The sequence below is a fragment of the Schistocerca americana genome, chromosome 8 (genome assembly GCF_021461395.2).
Source record: "Schistocerca americana isolate TAMUIC-IGC-003095 chromosome 8, iqSchAmer2.1, whole genome shotgun sequence".
Taxonomy (NCBI): Eukaryota; Metazoa; Arthropoda; class Insecta; order Orthoptera; family Acrididae; genus Schistocerca; species Schistocerca americana.
In genome coordinates this window covers 520,985,841-521,004,218 of record NC_060126.1, presented here as the reverse complement: position 1 = coordinate 521,004,218, position 18,378 = coordinate 520,985,841, and the positions used below count along the sequence as shown (strand labels likewise).

General features: G+C 46.0%; 1 protein-coding gene across 8 annotated transcripts in view; it reads right to left on the bottom strand.

Moving 5' to 3' along the window:
• Positions 1 to 18,378, bottom strand: part of LOC124545180 (mucin-5AC-like) — a 349,462-nt gene that overhangs the window by 81,696 nt on the left and 249,388 nt on the right. For all 8 annotated transcript variants that reach the window (XM_047124022.1, XM_047124023.1, XM_047124024.1 and 5 more), the window contains 2 exons: positions 14,253 to 14,395; positions 2,294 to 2,480 (listed from right to left, as the gene is read on the bottom strand). In XM_047124022.1, the coding sequence (XP_046979978.1) occupies positions 2,294 to 2,480; positions 14,253 to 14,395 (330 nt within the window). The remainder of the gene's footprint in view (positions 1 to 2,293; positions 2,481 to 14,252; positions 14,396 to 18,378) is intronic.

The window sequence follows — 18,378 nt, the reverse complement described above, 5'->3', positions numbered from 1 at the left end:
CGTAAATTTGGCACAAGGTGCGCCAGAGTAGCGTGAGACAGGGCCAGAATTGGATTGGGTAGCGTCAGAGTCCCTTTAGCATCTATTGAGTTTTGCACATGTTATTTTCTGATCGATTATGTTCATTGTATGGCTCAAGCAAGCAGCACACTGTATATCTGAAAAAGTGTCAAATATGAGATGGCAAATTGTGTTTGAAGAACATGCAAATAAAAGAAGAAAATGGTTAAAAGCAAGGTCCAGAGACTTGTCATGTAAACGACCCGAGACAAAATCTTTTCAATAGGTTATACAGTAACAAGGGAACCAGCCCTGACGTTGAGGCCAACTTTACAGGATAAATACTATACACCTGCAAATATAACGCATTTGCTCTTACTATACAGGGTGAGTCACCTACATTACCGCTGGATATATTTCGTAAATCACATCAAATACTGACGAATCGATTCCACAGACCGAACCTGAGGAGAGAGGCTAGTGTAATTGGTTAATACAAACCATAAAAAAATGCACGGGAGTATGTTTTTTAACACAAACCTACGTTTTTTTAAAATGGAACCCCGTTAGTTTTGTTCGCACATCTGAACACATAAACAAATACGTAATCAGTGCCGTTTGGTGCATTGTAAAATGTTAATTACATCCGGAGATATTGTAACCTAAAGTTGACGCTTGAGTACCAGTCCTCCGCTGTTCGATTGTGTGTATCGGAGAGCACCGAATTACGTAGGGATCCAAAGGGAACGGTGATGGACCTTAGGTACAGAAGAGACTGGAACAGCACATTACGTGATGCTAACACCTTTTTATTGGTCTTTTTCACTGACGCACATTTACATTACCATGAGGGGTGAGGTACACGTACACACGTGGTTTCCGTTTTCAATCACGAAGTGGAATAGAGTGTGTCCCACTGGAAACGCGTCGACGTATGTGGTATCAGCATAATGGTGCACCTGCACATTCCGCAATTAACACTAGGCTGACCCTTGACAGGATGTTCGACGGGCGTTTCATAGGACGTGGAGGACGCATAAATTGGCCAGCCCGTTCTCCTGATCTTACACCTCTGGACTTCTTTCTGTGGGGTACGTTAAAGCAGAATGTGTACCGTGATGTGCCTACAACCCCAGAGCATACGAAACAACGTATTGTGGCTGCCTGCGGCGACATTACACCAGATGTACTGCGGCGTGTACGACATTCATTACGCCAGAGATTGCAATTGTGTGCAGCAAATGATGGCCACCACATTGAACATCTATTGGCCTAACATGTCGGGACACACTCTATTCCACTCCGTAATTGAAAACAGAAACCACGTGTGTACGTGTACGTCACCCCTCATGGTAATGTACATGTGCGTCAGTGAAAAAGACCAATAAAAAGGTGTTAGCACGTGCACGTAATGTGCTGTTCCAGTCTCTTCTGTACCTAAGGTCCATCACCGTTCCCTTTGGATCCCTACGTAATTCGGTGCTCTCCGAAACACACGATCGAACAGCGGAGGAGTGGTACTCAAGCGTCAACTTTAGGTTACAATATCTCCGGATGTAATTAACATTTTACAATGCAACAAACGGCACTGATTACGTATTTGTTTATATGTTCAGATGTGCTAACAAAACTAACGGGGTTCCATTTTAAAAAAGTAGGTTTGTGTTAAAAAACATACTCCCGTGCATTTTTTTATGGTTTGTATTAACCAATTACACTAGCCCATCTCCTCATGTTTTGTCTGTGGAATCGATTCGTCAGTACTTGATGTGGTTTACGAAATGTATCCAGCGGTAACGTTACGTGACTCACCCTGTATATTTTAACGTTGTTTAAACTGTGAGATATTTACTACAACGTGTCCGCCCCAGTAGCTGCGTGGTCAGCGTGACGGATTGCCGTCCTCTGGGCCCGGGTTCGATTCCCGGCTGGGTCGGAGATTTTCTCCGCTCAGGGACTGGGTGTTGTGTTGTGTTCATCATCGTTTCATCCCCATCCGGCGTGCAGGTCGCCCAACGTGGCGCCGACTGTAATAAGACCTGCGATATGGCGGCCGGACCTGCCCCGCGAGGGGCCTCCCGGCCAATGTCGCCAAACGCTCATTTCCATTTCCACTACAACGTAATAACTGTGCTGCGTAATACACGAACTGCGAGTTAGGGAGTGCATTGTAGAACACAGAAGAGTTATGATTGCGTTACACGCGGTACTGCCTACGGATTGATCTGATCCCACACAAAATTTATGTGGTTACAATCGACAGACGCCTGTAAATGTCTCAGCGAGAACTTACCGCTGTACTCCGCAGGGTCGACGCTGTGACTGAAGCTGCATTGCGCGCCGACACCCAGCTGCGTGGGGGCCAGGATGTTGGTCGGTCCCGTCTGATTCTCGGGCTGAGAAGTCACCAACAGCGCGATCGGGAAGATGGGAGACGTCGAGTCGTCGCACGAGATGGTCGTCGACACTGCCAGCGCCATCTGTCACAACAAGGCACATTTTCACCTCGTGTCGTTTGTGTTCGACACGCTTGTGCACTTCCTGCATCTGCGTTTAAATCTATACTCCACTGTGCAACACACCGTCGATTATCGCGAGCTGCTTCCAAGTCTTGGATCTGAACAGTGGCGCGCATAGTATGGCGAAACTGTGTAGGCAGGCCACTGAGGGCACGAGTGGAGTCTTACAAGGGGAGGCCGCCAATTGTGAAATTCAGATTCGATTCATACTGGGCATAATAAAAGCTCATGGCCAGAGGTGTAATGTGGCAAAGCACCAAGATGCACTTCTCAGCCGTTGTCGAGAAAATCGACAGTTAAAAGAAACCATTGCGGTGAAATACTCTCTACGATTAATTATTTTCTCCAGCGTCGTGACGCAGCGGTAAGCGCTCGGGTTCGTAATCCAAAGGTCGCCGGATCGAATCTCGCGCCATGCAATTTTTTTTATCATCAGTTTTTTGTAATTATGCATGTTGGTGAAGGCGGATCGCTCTCCAATTGTACCGCCTCCATTTTTCCGTTTTTTTAACAGGGTGTACCAAAGCTCTCCCGTCCGCACTGATTTTGGACGATGTTATAAGTTGCGCTAGGGACCGCATCTACCTTCTTTCGAAGATAGCAGGCAACTACGCTGTTATGCGGCGGCTCGTTTCGGCCCATTCAACATCTGTCCTTCAAGTGTAACGAGCGAGTAACGGGGTTTATATTTCATACCTGCCACAGCGAAATTGTGTTCGTGGGGTCTCTATTCTAATTCGAACGTTTGACTTACGCTATACCTATTCGTTTCGGAATATCGTTTCTGCGTCTTCCGTTAACTATACGCGGTTAACATTGTGAAGACAATTAATAACAGTTGTGAAATACAACTTTGTTTGCGGAAAACATAATGATGTTCGAAGTCGCCAGTTTTTCCACGACAAACGACTTTCAACAACTTATTATATGCATAATTGTTGCAACTGATTGCCGGGAATTATATATATATATATATATATATATATATATATATATATATATATATATATATATTTGAATTATAAAAAACAAATACTAAAAAAAAAAGGTTGCATGGCGCGAGATTCGATCCGGCGACCTTCGGATTACGAACCCGAGCGCTTACCGCTGCGCCACGACGCTGTAGAAAATTATAAATCGTACAGAGTATTTCGCCGCAACGGTTTCTTGTAACTGTCGGTTTTCTCGACAACGGCTGAGAAGTGCATCTTGGTGCTTTGCCACATTACACATCTGGCCATGAGCTTTTATTATGCGCAGTATGAATCGAATCTGAATTTCACAATTGGCGGCCTCCCCTTGTTAGTGAGAGCCTCCAAATGGGAAGGTTCCCTGGGATGGCAGTAAACTGAATGCTGCAAGTGGCTAGTGAGTGGTAGTTTTACTGTACGCAAAGGCACTGTAATGGTGAGACTGTCCATGACGGTACCTGGTGATCACCGTTTACCTACTTCTGTCCTGGAGTCCATTGTAGTGCGTTGTGCTGTTGACGTCTGAAACCAAGCTTCTCATTGTTACACTTCTTAAAATCTTAGACATAAAACCTGACCGCCAACCACCACCACAGTGACTAATCCCAAGTCATCCACTTAGGGCGGGCAATGAAACCGGCCGCCCCCAGAATTCTACATCTGGCTATATGCACGATCTGGCATCAATCTAGAATGCGGAGGTATCTTCTAGAGCTGTTACATTGCTCAATCAGCTCATGGAATAACAGTAGACGTCGTACAATGTACACGAAGTCGCGAGTTCAAGTGCTCTGATGCTTTTACATTTTAAACCACGTTTCAGGTCCAGGATGAAATTTTCACCCTGCAGCCGAGTGTGCACTAACATGAAAGTTCCTGGCAGATTATGTTCCGGACCGAGTCTCGAACTCGGGAGCTTTACATTTCGTGGGAAAGCGCTCTACCAACTGAGATCTCAAGCAAGACACACGACTCGTCCTCACAATTTTACTTCTGCCAGTACCTCATCTCCCATCTTCCGGGACAGCTCCTGTCAAGTTCGTATGGTAGGTGATGAGGTACTGGCAGAAGTAAAATTGTGAGGTCGGGTCGTGGGTCGTGCTTGGGTACCTCAGTTGGTAGAGCGCTTGCCTGCGAAAGGCAAAGGTCTCGAGTGCGAGTGTCGAATCTGCCAGGAAGTTTCGCATTGCAGCTGTCTGCTAATGGTATGGGTCTAATGGAATCTCAAAAATAATTCGCTTCACTGTCTAACCCACCAGGAATAGAAAACCAATTCAGCACAACAGCTCATGGTTGCATCAAGATCAGAAAAATTTATGTTCGAGACTTTCCTCGCCCGACAGTGGCTACCAGCTACCAGCTGCCAGCCATACAGCAACGGCTGTCTGGCGTCAGAAGCCGTCCAACGTGGTGCAGGCGGCGTAGCGTTATAAGTGCGTTTATCGATTACCATTTCATTACTTGAGGTGCTAGTATTTCCGCTGGCGTTACATATTGGATTTTGCATACTTGAAACTTATAAACATCGTTTAAGCCCTGTAAAATACAGTCGTATGTGGGAAAAAGTCCAAATTCTGTGACATATTGTACGCTTTGGGTCTAAAAGAGCGGTGAAGACACCGGAGGAAACAAGAGACCTGTGTACTGTGTGTGGGGCGAGTATTTTTTTTTTTTTTTTTTTGGAAAAACATGTCAGAGAAGGATTTTATTATTTCAAGAAAGATCGTTCTGGCACGAATGACTTTTCGCCATCGGGAAGTCTCAATAACTGAGATATGTGACGAACTGTAACCACTGAACTGTCCTGGGACATTTGCATCCAATAGTTAAGATTCAGAAGTCGGGTGTAGGAGTACTGAATGCTCTGATTCAGAGCTACCAAAATCAAAGGGGTGACTACTTCTTCATTTTTGCTTGGACGTCGTCAACTGACTCGTTGAGCATTCCTAGGCAACACTGCTACTTATGATAAGTTATAATACCTCATATTAACTTCTTAAGAAGAAATTGGTGGATGAATCCTGACGAAAGACGTACACTCGAGACGAGAGCAGTGTGAGCGTAGTACTTTGCATCTGGTGGCCCAGAAAGGGTGCTGTGCACTGTGAACTACTGCGCAGGCAGCTAGTATTTGTTGACAACAGCTGGGACACCTTTCGCTCGTAGTTTAAGAAAAACGACCAACAAAACTCGAGGACGTGTTGTTGCCACACGATAATGCGCTCTGTTGCTTCCACACGCAAAAGTAAACGAGCCTTACCAGACTTTGCTATCGGTACCTGGAATCTCACTGAATGGAGCAGAGTTGTATTCAGCGATGAGTCCCGCTTCGAACTGAGCACCGATGACCAGCGAGGAGGTGTCTGGAGGTGCCAGGGCAGCGGCGGTCTGCCGACCCGACTGTCGCCCTTGACACAGCGCGACGGTCAGGGGCGGTGGTCCGGGGCTGCCACAGCAGGACCCCACTGATCAAGTACTTGTCGGCTCTTCATCCAGATCAAACTGTCGTCTGCGCACAGTATTTCCGCGGGCCACTGGCCGAAGCCATCAGTTGAGAGAAGCTAAACCGCTTTGGTCGATAACAGTTGTCAGCGAGAGCTACTCAACTTTTCTCACCTGACAAGGGCGGCCAGTGGCCCGCGGAAATATTGTGCGAAGATTGATCCGGCTGAACACCCGACAATTATCTGATCTGTTATCAAGCCGGGAGAGTCTACATAGGATCCCTTTGGCTGACATCTGCGGCACCATTACAGCACAGTGCTACGCTCCGTTCTGTTGCCCTTCATGGCAAGCCATCCTGGACTTACATTTCAGCTATATAATGCCCGTCCGCACACGGCGAGAGGTTTTACTGCTTGTCTTTGATCTTGCCAAACACTACCTTGGCCAAAAAGCTTGCCGGATCGGCAGTACGGAGTTGTATGGAACGCCTTTGGGAAGTCAAGGAATATTCAGTGGACCAGTGTACAGCTATCCACCGGTTTTGCATCTCCTGGATGAACAGAACGAACTGCAATTCACATGATTGTTGTTTGCGGAATCCATGTTGATTCTTCCAGATGTTTCGAAGCCTCAATAAATGTCATAATAAGCGAGTTCTTTTCCAAAATAGGTATGGCCGAGAAGATTACACAGCTGACCACAGAATGTTATAGAAATAAAATGGGCTAACCTATGTTGATTTGATGCCACTGAATTCTATACTGACTTTGAAAACTGGATTTCTAATTTTCATATCGCAGTCATTAGTTATAATTGCTCTTTACCCCACTAAATACACACATTTAATCAGTCAGCAAAGTTTTTACACTATTTATCGAGGTCTGCGATACAGTGCGAGCAAATGCTACTTTGTCCTACAACGAGACAGCAGATAGTTTTCAAGGTCATGATTACAGAATTTGCGAAGGAGATAACTGAAGAATTAATAAAACGCAAATAAATGTGGAAGAATATGCGAATAATTAACACATTCCAGAGAAAAATTCTCAGTTATTCAAATGGTTCAAATGGCTCTCAGCACTATGCGACCCAACATCAGTCCCCTAGACTCAGAACTACTTAAGCCTAACTAACCTAAGCACATCACACACTTCCATGCCCGAGGCAAGATTCGACCCTGCGACCGTAGCAGCAGCTCGGTTCCGGACTGAAGCGCCTAAAATCGCTCGTCCACAGCGGCCGGTTTCTCATTTACTGCGTTGAATTCATTAGAAAGTAGGAGTGTGGCACAAGGAAATCATTCAACGTAGATTTCAAAACTCGGTATTAATCACGCAATTCTTCAGTCCCTCTGGAAGGTTAATGTAGATGAAAGCTACTGATTAGCGCACACTTTTCTGTACAATGCTGGAAAAGTGTTATCCAAGTGGGAGATCGCTTTAAACTCTACTGTCCGTTAAATGAGTATTCCAGTTTCTTCTGAATGAATCACTATTGCCAACAACGAATCCCACAACGGAACATACGTACAGGGATGGCAGAGTTACGAGGGGTGTTGAATGAGTAATGCAACACTTTTTTTTTCTGGGCCAATTTCGATTGAAAAAGTGAGGAATTTTTTGTAGAAGAACGTGGAATGTTCCCGCTTCAGCTCCTATACTTTGATGAAGTTCCGACATGCGTAGGCGCTACACGCAGCCTTCAAAATGGCGTCTGTGAAGGAGGTGAGTTCCAAGCACAGAGCTGTCATTGAGTTTCTTTTGGCGGGGAAACCAAAACATCGTAGATATTCATAGGCGCTTGCAGAATGTCTACGGAGACTGGCAGTGAACAAATATGTGGTGTCACCGCCAGACACCACACTTGCTAGGTGGTAGCCTTTAAATCGGCCGCGGTCCGTTAGTATACGTCGGACCCGCGTGTCGCCACTATCAGTGATTGCAGACCGAGCGCCGCCACACGGCAGGTCTAGAGAGACTTCCTAGCACTCGCCCTAGTTGAACAACCGACTTTGCTAGCTATGGTTCACTGACAAAATACGTTCTCATTTGCCGAGACGATAGTTAGCATAGCCTTCAGCTACGTCATTTGCTACGACCTAGCAAGGCGCCATTACCAGTTACTATTGATATTATGAATAATGTACCGTCAAGAGCGACGTTCACCATTTATGGATTAATGTTAAGTATTCCACCAGCTACGTCCGTTTTTCTAAATTCTAATTTCCTTGTCCTGTTCCAGACCTCACGCCAGCCTGCGTGAGCCTAAACGCGTGCCTTTCGGCTTCCTCTAGTAACCCGGTGTTGGCTCTCCTGCCAACCCACAACAAAAAGCACGTTGAGCCGTTGGGCCAGGCGTCTGTTATCGTCGTTACAGGGTCGCGCAATCGTGTCCGATCTCCCGCTTGCCGGCCGGCCGCACACAGCTGTTACTTCGGCAGTGCTGGAACGTGCGTACACTCTCACTCAGGGTGGTGGACAGATGACAGTCAGGCTGTGTGTCCGCCGGGCTGCTCGCCGCCTAACAGGAGACCGTGGAGAGCAACGGAGGACCGCCTGTGCGGAACGGCATGCGCCTTACAAGGTTGATCGTGACAAGTCTTTGTCGAACACCGTCAGAGGCGACGAATCGTGGGTTCATCACTTCGAACCGGAAACAAAACGGCGTTCCGCGGAGTGGTGCCACATCAGGTCTCCTCCCAAGAAAAAGTTCAAAATCGCACCCTCGGCCGGTACAGTTATGGCGACGGTCTTGTGGGACTCTGAAGAGGTTACTCAGTTTGGTGTCCTCGCTCATGGTGCAAGGATCAACTCCGAAGTATATTGTGCTACCTTCAGGAAATTGAAGAAACGACTTCAGAGTTTTCATCACCACAAAAATGCAAACGAACTTCTTCTCCAGAACAACGCAAGGCCTAACACAAATCTGTGAACCTGAGGAACCCACAGAACGTCGTTGGACTGTTCTTCCTCATCCACCCTACAATTCGGATCTCGCATCTTCCCACTTCCATCTGTTTGGCCCCATGAGGGATGCAATCTGCGGGAATCAGTAGGTGGTTGAGGTGAACGTCACTGATGCAGAAAGACGTTGGCGCCATCGTCGGCTAGCACAGTGGCACTATGCGGTGAGGAAAAAAAATGCGAATAGGTCAAGTGGGTCCGCTAGAGAGCGCGAGGAATGTCTAATTTAATCGAATAAAAAAAGAAGAAACGGTTATTGGCCCGAGTTGCGTATTACGTGCACACACGGGACCGAACGCCATAACTTACCGCAGTGCGAACGTCAAGTCGCAATGCCGGATCGTCGCTGTGAAAATCAACGTGATCGCACGAAAGCAACTAATGTAGTTGCCGTGCATTTCCTAACGACGAACATGTTGACCAAACCGGACAGTCTTAACCCAAGGCTCTTCCCAGGCTGGTGGAAGGCAAGGCTCGGATACCAGAATGGAGGCAACTGTCGCACTGCTGCTGTCTGCGATGTATACTCGTCCAAGATCAGCAACCGAATGGGAGTAGCTCGGTCTTTCGACTCCCAGGTCGGAGCACACGTTTGCTAGCCAGTACGTCGAACAAAGGAGGAACTGGCATGTGTCTGCAACCGCACGGCCTCAACTTATTTTCAAATGTAACGGCCAGGAACTTTTAAAGAATTTCGCCATCATGAGCAATTGGTATAGTAAACAGATGACGAATGTGGAAATTATTTTGTCCCCTTCATCCGATGGTCCTCCAAGTAGGCAGTCCATCGGTAGTATCCGTTTGCCGAGGAAAAATAATGTGACTGCATAAATTCATTAATCAGCGATGAAGTCTTCTCGGGTTATCGGCGGAGTCAAGGCGTCGTTCTGCGGCAACGCTTCGACAAGTTTCCTACTCGTCATCTTCAGGCCATACAACGGCGCCTTGACTCTGCTCGTAAGCTGAGAAAACTTAATCATCGACATTCGCTGACAAAGTCTGCATGCCCATATTCACCAATTAACTTTTATAACTTCTTAATTAATTATTGTTCCTGTCTGAGAATGAGGTCGAAATGTTGTAGGCAGTCTGAATCTGTGGTCGGAACTATGAAATTAATTTTATGTGACCGTCTTTCTCTGAGACAGAGACTAGCCTGGGCAAGCATTACGGCTGCGTCACACGCCTTATATGCTTTCAAGAAGCGCCCGCATTAAACCATTTGGTATGCGGCACCTGTGTGCCGACTGAGCACAACTCTGTTCTGGACACCGCCTGCTTGGTGGCGTCCTCAGCGGCTGCAGGCAGCGCTGAGTTTCTGGGGGTACGCTCGGGGATGCGCCTCCTTCAACTTTTTGAATTCTCCGAGAGGAAAGAAGTTACATTTTATTTATACTAAAAGGCAAAAAAATCACACATCAGTGACATTATTATCAAAAGCAGCTAATGACAATAGATTTTGTCTATATCTGGGGCCTATTTAAATGGTATGTTGGTATTCGTTTCAGGTGCCATGACGGCCATTCTTATAGCCTTCTCCAAAAGTGACTGGAATAGCGACCTTTACAGGATTGTTGAAGTCTGTTCACATGTGACTGTTAAGAGCTACAGAAATAAATTGTAGCCTTATGCGGTCAGATTTCAAAATACATTTTGATAAGACATTGATTTTATTGTTATGCAGCAACGTCGTTTGTTCACTTTCGCATTCAGTGTTGGAAAAATTGAGGCGAAGTGTGGAATTGTATTTGAGTGGAAGTGAATCGTAAGATTACGCAGTAGTTCTGATACCCAGCGAAAACATCAAGTTCTATTAAAGTTATGCAACCGAATGGACGATAGACTTTTAAGTAATGAAGAGGCTATTCTTCCAGAAGTGCTAGTTCTGTAAGGTCCGCAGATGAGCTTCTGTCAAGTTTTAAAGGCAGGAGACGAGATACTGGCAGAATTGAAGCTGTGAAGGGGGAATTGTGAGTCGTGCTTGGGTAGCTCAGTCAGTAGAGCACTTGTCCGTGAAAGGCAAAGGTCCCGAGTTCGAGTCTCGGACCGGCAGACAGTTGCAATTTGCCAGGAAGTTTCAATAGCTTATTTCTTTACGCACTAAAGTACTAGAGCTTTATTACTGATTTGACAATGCTGCAATAACTTTTGGTGAGGAAGCAATGAAAAAAAACTTATTTCACGGACACAGACTTCCTGAAAGAAAAGCAACCAGGGGTTCTTGACACATCCTAGAAGAAATGTCCAGCTTCCTACTGCCTCTCATAAACACAATTAATTGCATACCGATATCCAGCAGTGAATATGGGAGGGTATTTTCACAGATGAACCTAGTTTTAACCTCATTAAGAGCATCACTGCACCTAAAGAGTTTTGCCAACTTGATGTTTATCAAATCAGTGGAATCTCCTTCACAGCTGTTCTATCAGACGCTTTATTTGTGTGGAGATCTGGTTCGTGAAAGGAAGACACCTCGCTACAGACAGAAAAAGTAAGGATCGGAAGGAGGAGAAATATGACAGTGACATTCTGATGCTGGTTTGAAACCTGCTTTAAACAAGCAGCTTCATCTAGAAGCTACCTCTTTTACCTTGAATTCTACGTATTATATATAAATCTGAATTAGTTACCTACTTTAGGGTACTACTTAAAAGAACGTTACACTTTCTTACAACAATAATTTGTAAACGTTAGATATTGCCAACAGGTCACTCAGAGTACCACTTAATTTCTTCCCAGGAAATTAGCGTTGATTACGGGTACGTATCGTGTGTGACGACTTACACAGCAACTGTTGTCAACTGCAGCTACCTGTCTCTGGATCAACGGGTCCCGGGTTAAACTACCGGTTGGGTTGGGGATTTTCTCTGCTCGGGTACTGGATGTTTGTGTTGTCCTCATCATTATCATCATCATTCGTGACAGTGGCTAGATTGGACTGAGTAAAAAAAATGGACTGTGTAAAAACTGGGACTTCGTACGGGCACTGATGACCGCGCAGTTGAGGTCCCCACAAGCCAAACATCATCATCATCATCAACAGCAGCTACTGTGAAAGGACGGAACAAATGTGATTCCGAACAAGGCACACAATGCATTCTGTCGACATTTGAACTGATGTGCAAATATTTTCAGTGAAATGCAAATATAAATGGAGGCGGGGGGAGGAGGGGGAAGGGGGGGGGGGTGAAATCAAATGAAACGCAGTTGGTATGTCGTAGGAGACGATGAGTCGCTTCTACCAAAACACTCAAATAATAATCCTGAACAACCTTCGAAATACAGGATGTTCATGAATTACATATGCAGAAGTAACCTTTGATTATGAAAGGGGTAAATAAGTTGCAGAAATTTGATACCGCACTGAACTGAGTATATCATCAGGTTTTATTCTCGCCTAACAATGTTACTTTCCAATGTTCTCTGTACGTGGTGTGCCCGAATGAATTATTCTAACAGTCATCGTGGAGTCATACGACGGTGCAGAGGGTGCGCAGTGTTTTTTTGTGTGGTTTCATGAATTCAAATCCGCTACTACAGATCAGAGACAATTAAGGACTAAATATAGCAAGCCACCAACTCAAAGAGAAACTGCTTTGATTGGTGAAATCGTTTCACGGAAATTGGCTGTGTATCGCGTAGGACGCTGAGCTGGGATCGGCCAGTAGTCTCTGATGCACAAACAGAACAAGTTCGGCAGACATGCATTCACAGTCGAGGTAAATCAACGAGATGTGCCAGCTTAGAATTGTGTCTAATATTCATCTGCATCTACATCCATACTTTGCAAACCACCGCAAGACGCATGGCAGAGCGTTTCTTCCCGTTTTATTTAATTATGGAGCGCGGGAAGAATGATTGTTCGAATGCGTCTGTACGTGCTGTAATTATTCTAATCTTGTCCTCACGATCCGTATGCGTCGATACGTAGGGGGTTATGGTACATTCACAGAGTCATCACTTAAAACTGGTCCTTGAAACTTTGTTAATAGACTTCCTTGGGTTAGTTTACGTCTATCTTCAAGTGTCTGGCAGTTCAGTTTCTACAGCATCACTGTAACACCCTCCCACGGGTCAAATAAACCTGTGATCATTCGTGCTGCTCTTCTCTGTACACGTTCAATATCCCCTTTTAATCCTATTTGGTACGGGTCCCACACACTTGAGCAAATTCTAAAATGGGTTGCACAAGTGATTTGCAAGCAATCTCCTTTATAGACTGATTGCACTTGCCCAGTATTCTACCAGAAACAGATGTCTACTACCTGCTTTACCCGCAGCTGAGCCTATACGATCATTTCCTTTCATATCCCTGCAGTTACATGCAGGTATTTGTCGGAGTTGGTCGATTCCAATTGTGTCCCATTAATATCATAGTAGTGGGGTATTACTTTTTTTTCGTTTCGTAACATGCACAGTTTTACATTTATGAACATTTAAAGCAAGTTGCCAATGAGATTTCCTGGCAGATTAAAACTGTGTGCCGGACCGCGAATCGAACTAGGGACGTTTGTCATTCTAGGGCAAGTGCTCTACCATCTGAGCTACTCAAGCACGACTCACGCCCCGTCCTCACAGCTTTACTTCCGTCAGTACCCCGAAACTTCACAGAAGCTCTCCTGCGAAACTTGCAGGTAACTTGCTTGGGTAGCTCAGATGGCAGAGCACTTGCCCGCGAAAGGCAAAGGTCCCGAGTTCGAGTCTCGGTCCGGCACACAGTTTTAATCTGCCAGGAAGTTTCATATCAGCGCACACTCCGCTGCAGAATGAAAATCTCATTCTGGAAGTTGCCAATCTTTGCACCACTTTGAAATTTTAGTATTACGGTGTGGAAGGTATTACAGAAACGTCGAACTTGTTCAATTGCTGCCTGAGAGACTGCTGGCCGACCGTGACCTGGTGTCCTACGTGACACACAGCCAGTTTCGGTGGATCGACTGTACCAATTCACAGTTTGTCTTTGAGGTGATATTTGGTCCCCAATTGTCTCTGAACTGTAGCAGCAGATTTGGTTTCGTGAAACCGTAAACGACACTGCGCGATGACTGTTGGAATAACTCGTTTGCGCAGGTCACCTTGCGGGAATGTCGGAAACTAACAGTTTACGCGGCAATAGAACTTTGAAGATATACTGCATTCAGTGCTGTACCAAACATTTCTGTAAGTTATTTACCCCTTTCATAATTAAAGGTTACTTTTGCGTAACTATTTTATAAAGACCCCGTATTGTCCGTGCTCCTAGGGGTGAGCCTGTGGATAATACGAGTCAACACTCTGGAGGTGTGTCAGTGTAGCGAAGGGAGCGCTCGGCTCTGGGTCTCGTGGCAGGGCAAGCGGCTGTCTCTGGAACTCACCTCCGTTGTAGCGACAGAGGAGGTGCCGGCGAGGTTGGCGCGGACGCTGAACGCGTAGGAGCCGGCACGCAGGAATGCGTCGATGGTCAGCTGACAGCCAGTCACGCCCACCGGATCGACGCTCACCCGGGACGCCACGTAGTCTGCAACACAGGCGGTGGTCTCGTTGTTTCATTCACATACGAGGCTACAAAAGTTTAGCACACTGGACGACAAAATACACTCCTGGCCATTAAAACTGCTACACCACGAAGATGACGCGCTACAGACGCGAAATTTAACCGACAGCAAGAAGATGCTATGATATGCACGTGATTAGCTTTTGAAGGCATTCACACAAGGTTAGCGACTGTGGCGACACCTACAACGCGCTGAAATGAGGAAAGTTTGCAACCGATTTCTCATACACAAACAGCAGTTGACCGGTGCTGCCTGGTGAAACGTTGTTTTGATGCCTCGTGTAAGGAAGAGAAATGCGTACCATCACGTTTCCGACTTTGATAAAGGTCGGATTGTAGGCTATCGCGATTGCGGTTTACAGTATTGCGACATTGTTGCTCGCGTTGGTCGAAATCCAATGACTGTTAGCAGAATGTGGAATCGGTGGGTTCAGGAGGGTAATACGGAACGCCGTGCTGGATCCCAACGGCCTCGTATCACTAGCAGTCGAGATGACAGGCATCTTATCTGCATGGCTGTAACGGATCGTGCAGCCACGTGTCGATCCCTGAGTCAACACATGGGGACGTTTGCAAGACAACAACCATCTGCACGAACAGTTCGACGAAGTTTGCAGCAGCATGGACTATCAGCTCGGACACCGTGGCTGTGGTTACCCTTCACGCTGCATCACAGACAGGAGCGTCTGCCATGGTATAGTCAGTGACGAACCTGGGTGCACTAATGGCAAAACGTCATTTTCTCGGCTGAATCCAGGTTCTGTTTACAGCACCATGATGGTCGCATCCGTGTTTGGCGACATCGCGGTGAACGCGCGTTGGAAGCGTGTATTCGTCATCGCCATACTGGCGTATTACCCGGCGTGGCGGTATGGGGTGCGATTGGTTACACGTCTCGGTCACCTCTTGTTCGCATTGACGGCACTTTGAACAGTGGACGTTACATTTCAGATGTGTTACGACCCGTGGCTCTACCCTTCATTCGATCCCTGCGAAACCCTACATTTCAGCAGGATAATGCCCGACCGCATGTTGGAGGTCCTGCCCTGGCCAGCACATTCTCCAGATCTCTCACCAATTGAAAAGTCTGGTCAATGGTGGCCGAGCAACTGGCTCGTCACTATTCTTGATGAACTGTGGTATCGTGTTGAAGCTGCATGGGCAGCTGTACCTGTACACGCCATCCAAGCCCTGTTTGACTCAGTGCGCAGGCGTATGAAGGCCGTTATTACGGCCAGAGGTGGTTGTCCTGGGTACTGATTACTCAGGATCTATGGACCCAAACTGCCTGAAAATGTAGTCACATGTCAGTTCTAGTATAACATATTTGTCCAATGAATACCCGTTTATCATCTGCATTTCTTCTTGGTGTAGCAATTTTAATGGCCAGTAGTGCAAGTGGGACAGCGACGTCTGGAACCTTCCAGTGGGGGCCGAAGTGACGTTTTGCGCAGGAAGGCGAGCTGGGCAACTCACAGCAGCTGCGGCCCGCCGCTGGAGCAGTGACGTGAGGTGGCGCACAGCCCCGGCGCCACTTTTGGAGCTGTCACCGCCACCTCGCTCGACATCCAAGTCCCGCCTCGTGTACATCTAAATCCACGCACGTACTCCGCAAGTCGCCGTACGGTGCGTGGCGGAGGGTACCCTGTGCCACTACTTGTCACGTGCGTACTGTTCGAACCTATCGGTGACAAAGCTAGCAGCCAGCCTCAGAATTGGTTCGATACCTTCCTTTAATCAGACTTGGTGCGGATCTCAAACACTTGAGCAGTATCCAAAAATAGGCCGCCCTAGCGTCCTATATACGGTCTCCTTTACACATGAACCACACAATCCCAAATTTTCTCCAATAAACCGGAGTAGACCATTCTTCTTCCCTACCACAATCCTCACATCCTCTCTCCATTTCACAACGCTTTGCAACGTTGTAAGAGGTCCGAGCAGATGTAATTTCGATGTACTGCTCATGCGCTGCCTGCGATATGCAAGGTATAAGAGAATCTCAGACCAGAGAGCAGTGTTGACTGCAGTAGGAACTGTGTAGCTGTAGCAGCAAGTTGTTGCTAGTCTGGAGTCTGTTCTGGTCTGGTATAGTGTATCGTGTTGGCTGGCCCGGTCGTGGTGCAGCGATGTCGGAGCCTGAGTAATATTGTATAAGGTAAAAAGCAGCCTCGCGCATATGTAGTAATGTTATCTCAATTCTCATGTAAATGTTTTAAAAATGTGCTAATAATAATCTTTCTCATATAAAGTAAGATTTACAAACATTCATTTCAATTTAAAGAATTTACTAATTTCTCCCATCCATGATCATCCCGATTGTTGCAAAAAAAAAAAAAAAAAAATCTGTTGCTTCCTTTCATAAATGACAGATCTATCGGCCAGCATTGCACAGGGCTGTGCCAGAAAAATTTATTTTAAGAGCAGATATATATGCGTTATCCGGCGACTTCATTGAGGTAAGAATTTTTCCTTTTTTTATTCAGGATGATCTTTCAGGGCCATGACGCAGCACTGCTGTCGTCCAAAATTTACCAGGTTAAATTCACAGTGAATTATTGAAAAGTCATAAGTGAGCGACAATTTAATTGAGAGGTTAGCTACATTGTATTATTACCAGGTTACTGAATTTATTTTTTTTGTTGGGACGTTACACTGATTCTGAACGACATAATTATAATTTTTACTGTTGAGAGGTTTAGGAATTTTTCTGTTTTGAGGTTACACTAAACGTGAATATTATTTATATTAATTATTTTATTTTGTGGGGAGGTTACAACGTAATACCCAGACATTTGAACGACGTGACCGTGTCAAGCAAGGACACTACTAATGTTCTATTCGAACATTTTCTTTTTCCTGTTCATCCGCATTAATTTACAGTTTTCTACATGTAGAGCTACCTACAGTTCATCACACCAACTGAAAATTTCGTCTAAGCCATCTTGTATCCTCCTACAGTCAGTCCATTTCGACACCTCCCCATACACCACAGCATCATCAGCAAACAACCGCACGTTGCCGCTCGCCCTGTCCGCCAGATCATTTATGTAGATAGTAAATAGTAGTGGTCCTATCACGCTTCTGAAGATGAACACTTGCCGTGGAGCGAATGCCTGTTTTGTATCTTTGGTTTCATTAAAATTTTTGCAGTTTATTTTATTCTCACTCGCCTGCTTTACAACGTAATCACAATAATATGAGGTACGAGCCAACACTCTCGTCTTTTCAGATTGTATTCTCTGTTCGATTTCCAGGCAATGTTCAACAACGGCGGTCTCGTCAAGCTCGATTTAATTTGTCATGTGTTCTCAGCACAACACTCATCAATAGTGCTAACAGCTTGACCTGCATAGATGCTGCATTATTCTTAGGGGACAGCATACGCAAAGGCCACTCGGAAGATATATGTCGCCTTTAACTGGGCGTGACGTACCTCGCACCTTGGAGACGGACCAGAACAGTTGTTCTCAGTCGGTGCCTCTGCAGCAAGTGTGCGACAGGCTGTTGCCTGAAAGTGTGGAAGGAACGGCCAGTGTCCCTGTGTGAGTTGCACCTGAAACGTATGTAACACCGTACTGTCTCCGCCAGTCAGTGGTTCCTTACTCTTGACGACGATCGTCGAACGATTGCGTGCTTTATTCGAAGTGACATAGCCTGTAAACTGAAAATATTTTGTTCAGGCATTCCACGGCGAAAAACTCCGAAAACAAATTTCAGGGATACTGACTGCTAAGTTTCAGCCAATGCCCCAAATAGCAAATAGTCTCAGGCATCACGTATGGGATTAAGGCTCGGTGATTTATCAGGCCAATCGAGATGTGATAGTGTTGACACAGTTTACTCATCATGGAGGTGTGGACGAGAAACAACACTTGGTCACCAAGAATGTTGAAATAATCAACCTGGTTCATCTTGTACCTTGGTATAGTCAGTCCACTTCGACA